This window comes from Plectropomus leopardus, chromosome 7, assembly GCF_026936395.1.
Source record: "Plectropomus leopardus strain MGB_pleo_1.0 chromosome 7, ASM2693639v1, whole genome shotgun sequence".
Classification (NCBI taxonomy): domain Eukaryota; kingdom Metazoa; phylum Chordata; class Actinopteri; order Perciformes; family Serranidae; genus Plectropomus; species Plectropomus leopardus.
The window spans coordinates 26927568-26942869 of NC_142182.1; the positions used below are offsets into that span (position 1 = coordinate 26927568).

Below are 15302 nucleotides of genomic sequence, written 5' to 3' on the forward strand. Positions count from 1 at the left end.
GAGAAGAAATTGAAACAATAATTTTAGGTGTTTAGGGTAGACAACACAGAATTAGTTTGAAAATTTGACACAGGATGCATCAAGAGATGCAACTTCATGAGCACAATTCCTCCCTCACAGTTGTCCAGAAGGTGGCAGTGGAGGGTGACTGTGCTGTGTTCAGTCACCACAGTTGTGAGGAGCTCCTGCTCTCACAGAATTACATGCCCTATTAATGTCCTCCCTTCATCTTTCCGTGATGACCCACTGGCCTGCAACTGCAGAGCTGGACCACACTTCAGAGGCATAACCGAGAGGAACAAGTTCTTGTTTCTTGTCCCTTGCTGAACAAATCCTATTTGGACTACACTCACTCTAAACATGGGAACCCTTGCCTTTTAATTCACTCTTGTTCTGTCTGCTCATTCAGTCTGATCGACTTGGTAGACTTGCCCGGATCTTGTGTTTTCCTGGCCGGCTTTCTGGGAAAGCAGGAGGAAAATCCTTAAAGAGCTCAAACTACCCGAGTCAGACAAACATCTACTTTGACAAGGGGAGCAAAATCCAACAGAAAAATCCACCCTGTGAGTCACTAAAACAAGCCACTAAGGCGAGTAGATTTAAGGAGCAGTGCATACAGTGATTACAAAGCTGGCTGGTTTGATACGTGTTGCCCAGCTGTCAGAGCCAAAAAAGAACAACCAATCAACTTTAGCCTTGTTAAGTGCTATGTCCAGAGGCAACCACCTCACAAACTAATGCCTGTTGAAAAGGTGAGTTTAAATAGAGAGCTTCTCTTCAGGAGTTCCTACTTTAACACCTACTAGAGTGGCCTACTTTGACAGTATATTCAATTAGCCAGTCAGCCAGCAGTAATACTGGCACTGTGGCCACCAGGGAGGAAATCATTCCCACTCAGACACCACAGAGGAAGCAGCTTATATCATATTACAATTCAGTTTGTATAACAGTGAATGATCTGTGAGGGGCATAGCCAATCTCTCTGACAGTATGAGTCCACAATATGTCCACAAATCTCAGTTCCTTTTTTGAGTTATTTATCATAAGGCTGTAGGATGATAGAAATATTTGGACTGAATAAAAACATTTCCTCCTATGTGCAAATAGATGTGCAGGTTAAGAATTTTTGCACATCATCAAAATAAATTGATTTTGAGGCTGCATTAAAGACTACAATAATAACAACAATAATAATAATAATAATAATAATAATAATAATAATAATAATAATAAGAATAATAATAATAATAATAACAACAATAATAATAATAATTCTTTATAAAATGCAAAAAAATTAATACATTCATGCGTAAGTAAGATGTAGTTAAAAGAAATAAGCTCATATGAAGCAGGTGCAATTTAAGTAAAGGAAATGAACACATATATAGACAGATAAGATGCAAATATAACAGATGATCTCATATATAGCAGACAAAGTGCCAATAAAAGAATCAACTCTTGAATTCAAAAGAGATAGAAGTGCAAAATACATGGATGTGAATATAAAAATACTTACACAATGATACAAAACAAGCACACTATACAACAATAAAGTCAAAATTAAACTGCCAACCTCACACTGAGGGGAAGGCTGTTCCAAAGTCGAGGGACCCTCATTTAAAACGCATGGTCAGCCATGGTTGTTTCAGTCTGGTTGGTGAACAGTTGAAAGGTTTTGATCAGCTAAGGACCTGGATGGGCTGTAATGGGTTAAACTTCCTTCATAATAGCTTTCCCTCTGATTAATTTATGGATTAAAAGACAATGTAAGGTCTCCCTTATAGTGAAGAGTGAACAGAGCATATAACCCAAACTCTGCACTTCCTGGCTGGCTCTATGAAGCATATTAGAATTATTTAGGAAATTCTTTTTGGTTTTACAGCCTGCAACTTCACTGTTTCAGTTCAGGCTCACTGCTCTCATCACTTCAGCCCCATTTCCAACAGCAGCATGCAGCTGTTCTCAGTAAAAAAAAAATAATAAAAAATCAAAACGCTTTGACAAACCCACAGTATGCACTACCAACAGCATCAAATGGTGATTAATTCTGCTCAACTGCCACTGTAAAAATCTTGTGCTGCAGACTGACATATAATTAGTCACACCTCTCAATCCAGACATGACAGACAGTGGGTGTGGATGGCTTCTCCAAGGCCGTGACAATAAAAAGACAAACATGACTCTTCCTCTGGTCCCTGCCCTGCATCGAGCTGCTTAAAGGACGCTATAAATTGTTGTCCTGTAGGTCTGACTTGTAGTGAGACATTTCAGAGGGTGGCACATAGAGAAACCGAAAGTAGCAGTCTGTGATGACTTGTATTTGTAGGCAAATTAACATTTTAAACTCTATACCCTGCTTCTACATTTAGTAACCTTTGTGCTTTCCACCATGAGTCCAACGCAGCAGTTTTTACTAACCCTCATTTCCTGCCTTCAGCTGCACTGTGGCATCCTCTAATTCTCCACTTTCCTTACTCACTCTCTCCATCCACGGCTTTCCTGTTGCTATTGGCTGGCCGGACACATGCTCGCACATGCAAACTCCTTTTCACCCTCACAAACCCTCCTCCCTCTTTTTCTCACTCTTTATCTTTTGCTCCACCTCTCTGGCTTTCAGCATGCCTCTCACTGTTTCTCTCTCCCCCTTTTTTTTTGTCTCCCTCACCTCTCTCTGTCTCTCTCTACATGCAGCTCACATGCTCTGCTCTCAGCACCCGCCATCAGCTCCATCCAGCCAGGCTGCAGTATTGATGAGGAAAGCTCTATTAGCTGAGCGGTACAAATCTGCTTGCCAAAGATTGAATCTCTGAGCGCTTCCTCTTGGCTATACAATACATCACATACTACCATCATGATTTATTCCTTAAACAAGGAAATCTGACCAACACTGACATATGAGGCCACTGGGATTCCCAAAGGAATCAGTTCAATTCATTAACACGGAATCTTTTGCTTACCACTTGCAAATCAATAAAGAATCATTAATCACAAAAGCAGGCTGATCTAACACGTGACCAAAAACTAACATAAATATTTGGGTATCAATCAAGATTTTGGAAAATGCATCGCCTGTTTATCAAAGATATACTTTGCAGTATTTCCCTAAAACAAAATGTATATACAGAAATAATAACTTTAAATCATCACTTATTACCCAGTGTGGTGCTTTATTAATCTGCAGAGACTCTGCTCAAAGCTTTATTTTCTGTGTTTACGACATTTATGGGCATGTACCCCCACAGCGCTGAGGTGAGGTCGGGGCTTTATAACAAGGTAGCGACCAGTTGACAGATCACAGGCAGCATGCATCCAAGAGACTCAGTGCCGGAAAAACACAAATGCAGCGAGGTGAAACCCCAAATGAGGGTGACTCTGGGGTTGGCTTTTACTCTCACTTACGCTGGCGAGCGAATTTACAAACAGCAACCAATAGACCTCCATAGTATACCTTCTGAAGCTAGAAAAATGAGTGATTTTACAGAGTGCTTGTGTGCTGTTGGTGAGCCACAGAGGCGATGGTAGGTGGACATTGTTACTTTTAGCAAGAGCTGGGTTACAGCTCTTTTTCCAGATTTCCAATCTCAACAAAGCTAACCAGCTGCTTGCTGTAGCTTCATATTTAATAGACAAATATGAGAGTGTTATTGTTCTTCTTGGCACAAAAGAAATTCATTTCCAAAAATCTCTGAGCCCTCCCTCCTATCTGTGCATTACATGGTGTATTAGACGTCATGGTTTATTCCTTAAACTAGGCCATCTGGCTTACTGTAAGACACAAGGCCACTGGTGTTCATCCACAGCTACATCCCCAGCTCCTAGGGGAATCAAGTCAATTCATTAACAGGGAAGCTTTAGCTCACCACTTACTGATCAATACAGGATCATTAATCACAATAGCAGACTGATTACACTTACACATGACCCAAAACCTATAAATCTTTCCATCTCAAAGGTTGTCTTAAAGCAAAAGTTTGGCATTTTGGGAACTTCTCACACATCTGTCTGTTGGATATGAAGCTGGATCCAGCAGCCAGTTGGTTTGATTTATAAAGACTAGAGGAACTACAATTTGTAATTTTTACAGGACGGTTGTGTGCTGCTGACGAGCAACAGAGGTGATGGTAGGTGGATTTTGCTCCTTTCAAACAAATGTAGGCTAGCTGTTTGTCCCTGCCTTCAATCTTTACGCCAAACTAAGCTAACTTAGGCTTAAATTAACTTCACATTTAAAGGCCCAGAAACACCAAACCAACATTAAAGAGCTAACGGCAATGAAGGATGACTGTTATGTGTCTTATGTCACCTGTGTTTAGGTCAAAAAGTTGCACTTGAACACAACACAAAGATTACAGCCAATGGCAAACCAGCACATTCTGCGCCTGCGTGAGAGGAACAACTCTCCACACCAGCAGGCAGCAGTATGTTTTTGTCATTCAAAGATGGAAACTGGAAGATCGACAGAAAGGATTCAAGACACTAGTTAGCCAATTAGGACATAAAAACAACACCACCCAATGTTGAAAGAATAAAAGATATTTACAGTTTACTAGCGAATAATAACACAAAATAATTATGAACCGTTTCTGCTAAAGAGCAGAAACAGAGAGAGCAGAGAAAAATATAATCCCACCTTTTCTAAAAAGTTTGTTTCAATCTCTTGCCCTCTTGACTTTAGTCATTTGTTTACTGTCCACACTTGTGTTTCTCATTTTGTGCACTGAGCTGAACTGCCAACCAGAGTGATTTTATTCACTGATGGGCTTCGCCATCCACAACACTGATTCACCCTGCTGAATCAACAAAAAAAGCCAATAAGGGCTGACTAGTGCCAACGGTGCTGGACACACCGCCAAAACTAGCGTGACAAACGCTCACCGACGGCCCGACATTAACCAATAGCTGATGTGTCGGGGCTTTAATGGACAAGAGTGGTATTAATCTTCTCATTTAACTCTTGGCAAGAAGGCAAATAAATTAACAAGATGTTGATCTGTAGTCCCAATATATTACACACTGCCTATATGTGCATCTTTTATCAAACTAAACTTTAACTAACTGCAACTTCACATACAGAATCTGAAACACAGATCTTTGTTGCATCTCTCTGCCCAATTTCCTGTCATCTCTGTCCACCGCCACCTAATAAAGAGGGCATAAAATGATCTTTGAATACATGGAGAATGAGTGAACACAAAGGCCAAAGATAGAGCCTGTGTATTAGTGTTACACATTATTATGTGCACATGTTCATTCATTGTTGTGATGGTTATTTTGTCAGTATGCTAACAAATAAAATGTCACCTTTCTGTGGTATGCATCATATACCTGCTACAGTTACATAAATGTAATAAAATAAAAACCTTGCATGTAATTTCGGTCTTGGCAGACTCCACCTTCGGCTTACTGCCTGTTTGCAGTGAATAAACCCTGTCTCGTCTCTGCACAGTGTTCTAGCCGACTGCCTACTCTCATCCTCAGTCAGAGACTACGGGCTGGGCAAAACCCTGACAAAAATCAATGCAGTTTACAGTGCAATGTGTGGGAACATTAGTCAGGTTAGAGTCAGCTCATTTCAGGCAGAAAGGTCCATAGTGCTACGGCTGGCACTGCTAGCTGACAGATATATATCCCAGGAAGAATATTAGCATTTAGACTCACCAGTTCTCTGGCTGGCACAGTTATGACTAATGAACGCTATTATACCGGTGTCGCTTTATATATCTTTCACCCTCACGATCCCAGTATGTTTGGGTGTGTTGTTCAAGATTCATTTAATCTAGGAGGCAATTCACAGCTCAGCCTAAGCCACTAAAACTAGCTGAATTGTGGTCTAATATGAAAAGCAGACACATTTAGAGTCTGTACACCAGAGCACGGCTTCAAATACTGTGCTCTGTGCATATGCACTAGTTTATGTACATTTTAAATATACATACTATACTTTTTCTTTTTTTTTTTGTTCACCATTTAATGTATCTGTCCCTTTTTTTCGGTGCCTCCGCCACAGCCCACTCTGAACAAAATTTCAACAAAACTCTGAAGGAAAATATTTGTTCATTTAATTTCTGTAATTTAATGTACAGTGAAACTACTTGACATTTTATCTGATCATAGGTGCATTTTAAGTAGCTTCTCAGGAAACCCATGATTTTATCATAATATTTATATGTATTATTATATCATACACAGTAATATGATAATAGGACTACTGCGGTCATATCACATATTCAACAAGCCTTAATTAATATGTAACGTGCAGTAATTTATTGCATCTTTCTTTTTTTTGTGGCTCCAAGTACCAGTGACAGCAACAAGAGACGTGCACTTCGTTTGTGCATTTGGAGTCCTGCACCAGAGGATGTATTTGCACTTACAGGTAACCTGTGACAGGTCAAAGGTAAAGGAAAGTGCCACTAGTTAAGAGTCTTGTAGTAAATTCTTTCAGTCAAATGTGTCTGTATCACAAGTTGCCATTTTAAATACAAAAGTACAGAAAACTTAAGTCATAATCTAGGTGGCAACTCTACTCAGCAATACCTCAAATCTTGTGCACCACTGTGCCTGTAATCATTTGGTGACTCGGACTTGTTATGTTTTTATTGCTTGCTGGTTTACTAGGGTCATACAGCCAGCGTTTCTATGGCAACATGCACAACAAAGGGCATGATGGTCCATTTATTTCAAGTGTCAGCCCAAACTCAATAATGGGAGAGATGACAAAGTGAAAAATAAATGTGAAGATGTAAAAGCGATGATCTGTCAGTAAACAAGTCCCGTCAGAGGAAAGAGTGCTGTTGTTTGGTGCAGCTCCTGCAACAACTTGCAAAGCGCTCAGATGTTTTGTTGGTATCAGTTAAACAGTTCCCACAAAAAAAGAGGCACAGCAGAAATACAACAAACTGCATGGTGAGAATTGAATATATGATTGCACAATGTATTTGCATGTTAAATATTGAAATAGACCGGTAGTTAAGTGATTGTAGTAGTTGGTTTAAGCTGAAGTTAAGATGACTAACAGTGATAAATCATCTTCAGACTATTTACAGGATACACTGAAGTTCATGGGATAAAAACAAATGTCTGTAAAAGCCTAGAGGCCCCAATACAAAAATCAAATAAAAAACTTAACAGGTATCCGCATGCATTTTTAAATATCCTGCCACTTCGTTCCACTTATCCATGAGCTTCTCCCGTATGAGTCAGACGGAAAGGAAGTAGAGATGAAATGATATGCTAAATATTCATGAGTTAATGAACAGCAAATTAATGGTTCGCTATTCTGATAACTTATTAAGCATTAAACCGATCTCTGAGGCAAATGTGCCAAACATTATGAAGCTGCAGCCTCTTATTTTGAGGATTAGCTGCTCTTTTTAAGCCCTGTCTACACATATACAGATATTTTTTGTAAATGTAAATCCTCTATGTTTTGGCCTCTAGTCCACATGCAAACAGCTGGACAGTTAGGACACTAAAACAGAGATTTAAAAAGCCCTCAAAGGTGCAGACTTTTTAGAACTTTGGTTAATGTTGTTGCAATAAACATGAGCTAAAAACAACAACAACAATGACAGACTATTGGTTTGCCAACGTTTTGTTAGTACTGCTTGGCCTAGTGACGCGCTTAAATGTAGTGTTGCTTCACCACTTCACGAATGGAAGCATCTGCTGTACCCGGTGTTTTTGCTCCACCTCAGCGTCCCTGGTTTAAAGTCCACCAGAATGGTTTTGGATCAGGTGTGGTTGAACCAGCAGATGGGGGGAGACTTTCCTGAGCTGAATTGTTGAGGAATGAAGAAAAACGAGAAATAAAGCATGTCCCGAACACTACTTGTAACTTCGAGTGACCTCATTCATCCTTATATCAAAAGGGAATCAACAGAAACGGGATCTCCAGTAGGTGTTTTGAAAAAGGTCTGTGCACGTGGCTACTATGGTGACTAGAGGAGACTGCAGAAGACAGCTAACGCTGTGAGCATTTGGAATTGTTTTAGCCTTCAAGTGTGGATGGAGATATGTTTTTTTAAATGGTCATGTGGATATAATTTTTTAAAACAGAGAGGAAAAATACCTGTTTAGATACATGTAGATAGGACCTTAGTCTTATGTGATAGTTCACTGAATATCTTTGGAAAAATGAAGCATTTTGAAGAGGCCACTTTGGGCCTTGGGAAATTATGATGGACATTTTTCACCATTTTCGACATTTTATTGCTGAAAATAAATACGTGAAAAAATAATCAGCAGATTGATAAACAGGCTAATGAAAAGAATCTGTAGTTTAAGCTCTATTTAAAAAAACTACACAGTACGACTGTGTACCACTAAATGGTTAAGAGATGCTGCAAGAATGGGAACTTTGCTTTTTTGTTCCTCAATCTGTTGTACCACACACAACAACTCAGGTGCCTCAAAACCAGTAAGCACTAAACGCTTCAGTTCCTATAAAGTATCTCACTCTCTCTGTCTCTCTCTCTCACACACACACACACACACACACACACACACACACACACGTTGTACTATATCAATAGCCAGATCAGTAAGGCCGACCGAAAGAACGACAAATAAATAAATAAATAAAATCGCGGCTATGGCTGACATTATTTCATATTTTGACAAACGGTTGGCAAAATATTAAACGCAGATGGAGTCACTGTCTGTTTGTAATTTGATTTTCTTGACAACTCTTCATACAATCGACTTCACCTTTGTCAGGTGTATTACTAAGGATCTGAAGGAAGTGCGGTGCAGAGTGCATGCTCTTGAGATATAGGGGATATTTATTTCAAGTAGTACTGTGTTGTGTACTCACTGTGTAGAGTACTAACAGGGAACCCCCTTTTACTGTTACACCTCCTAATAGCATGCTGGGTACAGCTCGCTCTCTGAGCAAACTCAAATATTTTAAGCATCAGTGATGTAACTTTGATAATGAACATATTGAATCTTGGAAATAGCCTTGTTCCTAACAGTTAGCTGTTGCAAATGAAAGGTATACTGCCAAGGAAGCGCAGTGTCGAGCGTTTAAGTTGTTTGGATGAGTGGTCTTTGGGAAAACTGCAGGCAGCTTTACTGGATGCCAAGCAATTGTCTTGCTTCAAACAGGCACGTTTTGTCCTGGCACTACATTAGATCCACTAAAAAACAAAAATGTCAGCCTTCTGGTGGAACCAAAGCACAAGGCAGGTGCTAACCAAAGCCGGAAAAATTCATCATCTGGGCACCATGAATATCTGTACAAGATTTCATAGAAATCCTTCCAACAGCTTTTAGGCTTGTTTGTCTGAACCAAAGTGTGAATCAACAGACAGACTTACTGTATTAAAAAAACAAAAAACAATAGTGATTTAATGTCCTTCGGGCGCAGTTAGTGATGCATCTTATGGGACTGTATGCATGATTTCCCAACAACAAAAACACAATACCTGCAGGAATTCAAGCCTGATCCACAGGAATCTAAAGCAAAGATTAACTGCTGTACTTGCCATGCTTTATGAAAAATCACTTCTCTGCAAACACTGACTCAGATCACAGTCTGACTCTTAGAGACAGCGATGAAGAAAAAAAACAATATATATGAATACATCTCATGTATTTATATTATAAAATAGAAAGAAAATGCATTGCAGTTAAAAGCGTTTCTACACACCCAACAGATGGTTGTTGTTTTTTTTTTTTTACCCTGATACCTTTACTGTTCTTGTCACTACAAATTTTTGGTAACCTCATCAAATGAGCCCCTGCATGATTCTGCCAACTGAAAACATCCATGTAGGTCAGGGTTGCAGCAACATACTGGTTTTAAGGTATACTGTGACATGAAAGTTGACAGTTATCATATCCTGCACATTTGCTTAACTACAATATCACCCCGGCTGATAATAAATAATAATAATAATAGTAATAATAATAATGTGGTTGTTGGATGTCAAAATATACCAGCCACCGAAGAGATTCAATTTAGCAGCTACCTGCATATTTTACCAGCATTTTGCTGGTGGTTGGTGCTAATTTCCTACCCTTTTTGTGATGCTATAGAGGCTAGATGCTCTTGATGCTAAAATCCTCAACAAGGCACTATGATCTGTTCCTTTTAATCTTCAGTTAAATCTCTCCTCCCACTGTGATTGTTGGCCAGTCTAAGCGAGGTCAGGTATGGCACACAGTCGGTGAGTGAGGAAAAAGAGGCACTTCCTACGGTCAGCAATCACTTATGTGTGTGTGCATGCATTTCTGTGCATGTGAATGAACGAGATCAAACATGGGAAGCTGTATCAGCTTAAATCAGAACAGATCAAAACTGGCAATGCATTGACTGATCCTTTTTTCCACTGGAGCACACATTGCTCCGAATGTGAAAGTCTATTTGTGGTGGAAATGTGTGTGCGTGAATACATGTGTGTTTGTTGTGGTTTCCGAACACAAAGCTCGCCTCAGCTGTGTGCAGCCCTTCAGCAGAAGCCAGGCATGATTCTGGATCAAAGCAGATCGCAATCCTTAAGAATGAATGAACTCTTTCTTTAAAATTGAGCATGTGTGTTAGAGATGGAAACTGTCAGAGAAAGAGAGTGAGATTGTGTGTGAGTGGGTGTGTCTGCGTGCCCTCATGCCACTGTGACCCAGACCTGGATAAGCGCCTGCTACGTAGATGATGAGCTTATGTAATTTGCTTCACTGCACAGCTGAGACTATAGTTGGTAGACACACAATTACTATTCAGCATTCAACAAGCAAAGAAAACACATGGTTTGAGCCTCTCAATCGTTTTTTCATGGAGGTAAACTGCATATTTAGACCAAATAATTACTGATCAAGAGTATGACCAGCTGATTTGTGACAGTGATAATGAAAATGATTGCTGGTTGCAGCCCTATTTCATTGTGAATATTTTACGAATAATCTCCAATCAAGAATCATTTTGTTACTCATTTTCTCTGCCTGCTTAATCCTTATCAGAGTTAAGCCCTACTGTATATATCCCAGTATACACTGGGCAAAAGGCCACAACATGTCACCAATCTCAGAGCTACCAATGGATTCATTTTTTATTTATACGTGCTTCTGGGTGGAAAAAAATAGGGAAAAAATCCAGCACATGGAACCACTGCACCACTGGCATCACGCTTTCATGTTTGAAGGCATAACACCAGAATAACTGTCATCATGAATTGACTATTTTTGCACACATCTGTTTGCTGTATTTCAATATGAAGGTGTTTGGGGATTCCAGCACATTCATGCAGCAGACACCAGAGCAGCCCCCTGGGGTGGTCGCACCGTTGGTATCACCTAATTGATGCCTTCTTCTTCTGCCGGTGACGTCGCTCCAATAGCATCATGCCATGAAGTAGAAGCCCCCCACTCTCCCCACTCCAATTCGCATGCACTTTACAGAGCCACTGCGCTGCTCACACTCAATCCGCTGCATGCAACCACTCACGCCGAGATACCTGTGCATCTTCCCTGCAAGACTACCAAGATTACACACTAAAAAACAATGCTCTTACAAATGCAAGAAAAGTTACATAATCAGACACCATGTGAGAGATTCCCAAACAGGCTAGGCCAAGGAAATGGGCTGTCAACCCTCCTTTTGCAACCCTCAGTCAAAAAAAAATCAGGAGTGGAACCTATGGCGAGGTAAAATATAGGGTGCAAATGTTGCTGGAAACAGGCGTTGGGGAGTCAAGTTGGGTTCTCATCGTCCAGATTCCCAGTCTGAGTCTCCCCACACGTAAATGGGAACTTCCCACACTCCAGAGCAGCCTGTCTGCGTGCTGAAAATACACGCCTTTTGCCATATGTGCGCACAGTCTATACCGCCGACGCACCGGCAGCAGCGCCCGGCGTCACACCGAGAGGCACCCAATGCCAACAAACCAAACCCCCGGCAAGCAAACACTTCACTCTCACTACGTCGTACAATCAACAACCGCCGCCGCCCTGCTTACCTCCGATGGTGACCCGCTCTGTCTTTCTTCCCCTTCGGCCTCCTTTTCCTGGCCTGGATGGCCATCACTGCCGGGGTGAGGTTGTGTTTATCCCCGGGCATGACCGACGTGCGAGTCCGGGGAAGGGTGTAGGAGGGACGGGGAAGGGAAACAAACACATATCATTAGGCTCTGAATCTGGCTGGCACGGGTCATTTGGCGTCGTTTCGCGTGCCCCGGTAGGTAAGCTACACGCGCAACTTCCGCCACCTTTCATGTGAAATACAACCAGGAGTGTGGTAGCATCGTTAAGTTAGAGGCTGAGGGATACGCACCTTTCCTGGAGCTCATGTTTCCTCCTCTTCCCCTCAGCAGCTCGGCAGGAGCGGGCAGCTCAGCGGCAGAAGCCGGAATCTCTCTCTCTCTCTCTCTCTGTACACTAAAAACACACACTAACCCCTCTGCCTTTAGATGACACGCGCTCCCTCTGCTGGGAGTCGTGTGCAGTCCTGCGTGGACCTGCGCCAATTTGCACACTGCTCTTCGTCTGGATCCAGTCCTACCCATTTCTGGTAGAATAGTAGAAAATGTTAAAAAAAAATGTAGCAATCCTAAAATGTGCTTTAATACATGTATTCACATATATTAAACTAGCCTACATTTAGCCTAAGTGTTACTTGCCAATTTATATTATTCAATTAGCATTTTTCTATGTAAGGGAGCATGTAGAGGTTATATTGAACTTCACTCAAAAAGCATACATTGCTCAAGTGTTGCTCTCATTTCTTCATTGGTGAAAATTAACTGAGCACCTTTTCTTGAGTACTTTTACTCAAGTATAATTTTATATTTATCAACTGAATCGCTTTAGTGTTAATGTGTTGTTAAAAGTCATGCTTACTAGGCTCAAATTTTCTTTCTGGATTGAGAAAAACTAGGCTACACATAAAAAAATCTAAGGGCACTCCATATTTAATGTGCAATAACATAAGATGTAAAAACAAATATTGTCACTTGTGTAGGAAGAACCCAGTACTACTACAAAAGTATGTTTTCCCTAGAAGGCCTACTGCAGGTACTATTTGAGTATTTCCAGTTTGTGCTACTTTCTAGTGCTACTGCATTACACTGATGAAGAAACATTACCTCTTACTCCAACACATTAGTTTGACAGCTGTAAGATTTTACATACAAAACAAAGTGATCAGCTGTTTTAACATATTTGCATCGCTAAAATAGGCATTGATATACAGTAGTTATAACTGGTTCCACATTGAACCAATATCAAAATAATGTCAAAATGCTGTTTACACAATTTACATATACATGCATTGCAATAATTAAATAATGTCGTATAGCATTTCCGCACTTATGATTTTTAGATATCTTGCAAATAACTATTCTGTGCTTTTACTTCTGTAAAATCATATTGGACAGGACTTTTACTTTTAAAGTACTTGTGGCATTTATGTTATTTTACTAAGTTAAGGATATTTCTTTCTATCTTACAGTTCCTTTTGCTGTTTGAATGATGTCATAGCATGAGCACTTGTTAGGCTAAGTACGTCCTGTTTACATTTAAGAAGGTTATTTTTGAAATGTAATCAGTTACAGATTACTAGTCACCATCTTAAAAAATGTCATAAGTAATGATGCATATGCCAAAAGACATCAGCAATATGAATGTTATTTTCTACACAGAAATATTTTACAGAAAAAATAGTTTTGGATGTAATCACCAACATGTTTAGTCATTGTAATCCATTTTTTTCTTAGCAACTTTTACAATTACATTTATTTTGTACTTTAATAAAATAACTCTTACATGCAACTGTATTTGTTATATGATAAATATGCATGATCTTTGTTGCATGTCATTCCCCATCTCTCTACCCCATTTTCCTGTCATATTGCTACTGCTGAGTCAAATAGACATATTAAAGAGTGCTACTGTATACTGACTAAATAATGTATTTAGTTTAAGCAAAGAAAGACAACTGAGATGCAGTAGTTACTCTAATATACTCCTCCTCACCTATGTTACATTTTGCACATTTATGTCCTGTATTTGTACAAACACTTGATAGCAAACCCAGAATGTTTCTTCTATACTACTTATGGCTGTGTGCTTTTTACTACATACAGCACGCTCTATGCTTTATTCTATTTTATCAAGATTTATTGGACTTTTGACAAAGAGTGGCACACATAGAGTTACACAAAAGCCCCATCATTAGTATGAGGAACAGCATTTTAAAATTATTAGTCCAGGCCCCGCTGTGCCTTCTGCAGTGGTATTTATACAGTTCTCCAACAGACTAGGGAGAATTGGAGTTACTTGAAAAATGTTTATAGATAACATCAGTTAACACCATATCTAGCTCTCTAAAATTCTGAAATACCAAAGTATTTTGTTTCTACAGGGCGGAGGTACATTAATACTAGAAATACAATAATTACAATCCACAACCCCTTATCTTTAAAAAAAAAAAAAAAACTTTACATGTCAGATATGTAGGTATATGCAAGCAGTAACAAGGCCTTGTCCCCTCTTGCTTACATTTTGTCCCTGTAGTAGCAAAAATGTCTTAAAAATCCTTACAAAAAATACCACCAATAACTTCATCTTGGATTCTGTCACTGAAAACCGTTCATCTCATAATTATCAGTCAGTATTTTCTTTACCTGCCAAAAGAAGAACACAAACACCAGCATCATATTAAGATAAATGACTACTGGTCAACACAGACACACTTGTACTTACAAAGAGGAGCAACATCAAAAGCCCAAGCTACAGAGGCAGCATTTTATGAAGTCAAACATGAAAGATATGAGTCAAACCATTCAATTAGTTAATGAGGAGAAGTTTGTCAGAGGTGGAGAATTGTGTAGGGGGAACAGGATGCAGGTTATAACAATACAATACCTTTGTAATGGTTATGTTATGTAGGAACAGTTACTTAAGAGGTGCTATTTCACCATATACTGGATGTCGCGTGTTATCTTGACCTTCAGGAGCTTCGCCTCTGGAGACAGTACATCACTTACCTGACTCAGTGAAAAGGCACCGCTGGGATTCGAACCCAGGATCTCCTGTTTACTAGACAGGCGCTTTAACCAACTAAGCCACGGCGCCGATATATGGCGATGTTGCTGCTGATATTTCAGAGAATATCTATACTGTATGATGATGATGATTATAGTGGTGATCATTTGTTGATTTTAGCTCACATATTTTTCTTGTTTTTTTCCTGCATTGTTTTTCCCATAAATTGAAACCTACCTGTTTGTTTTGCAGTCTGCTCAAATTATTAAATGAAATTATAAATCGGGTGAAGACAGCCACCACAGCTCAATTTAAACAACAAA

At 39.7% G+C, this 15302-nt stretch overlaps 1 protein-coding gene and 1 non-coding gene across 2 annotated transcripts in view; both read right to left on the reverse strand.

Annotated features, from left to right (window-relative positions):
• Positions 1 to 12401, reverse strand: part of srpk2 (SRSF protein kinase 2) — a 78242-nt gene extending 65841 nt beyond the window's left edge. The window contains 2 exon segments of the mRNA XM_088080340.1: positions 11955 to 12021; positions 12269 to 12401. Coding sequence (XP_087936466.1) covers positions 11955 to 12021; positions 12269 to 12284 — 83 coding nt within the window. The 5' untranslated portion in view covers positions 12285 to 12401.
• A 2594-nt stretch (positions 12402 to 14995) lies between these two features.
• On the reverse strand, positions 14996 to 15069 carry trnat-agu (transfer RNA threonine (anticodon AGU)). Its single transcript has one exon. It is a non-coding gene; the product is annotated as a tRNA-Thr (tRNA).
• Positions 15070 to 15302: the final 233 nt, after the last annotated feature.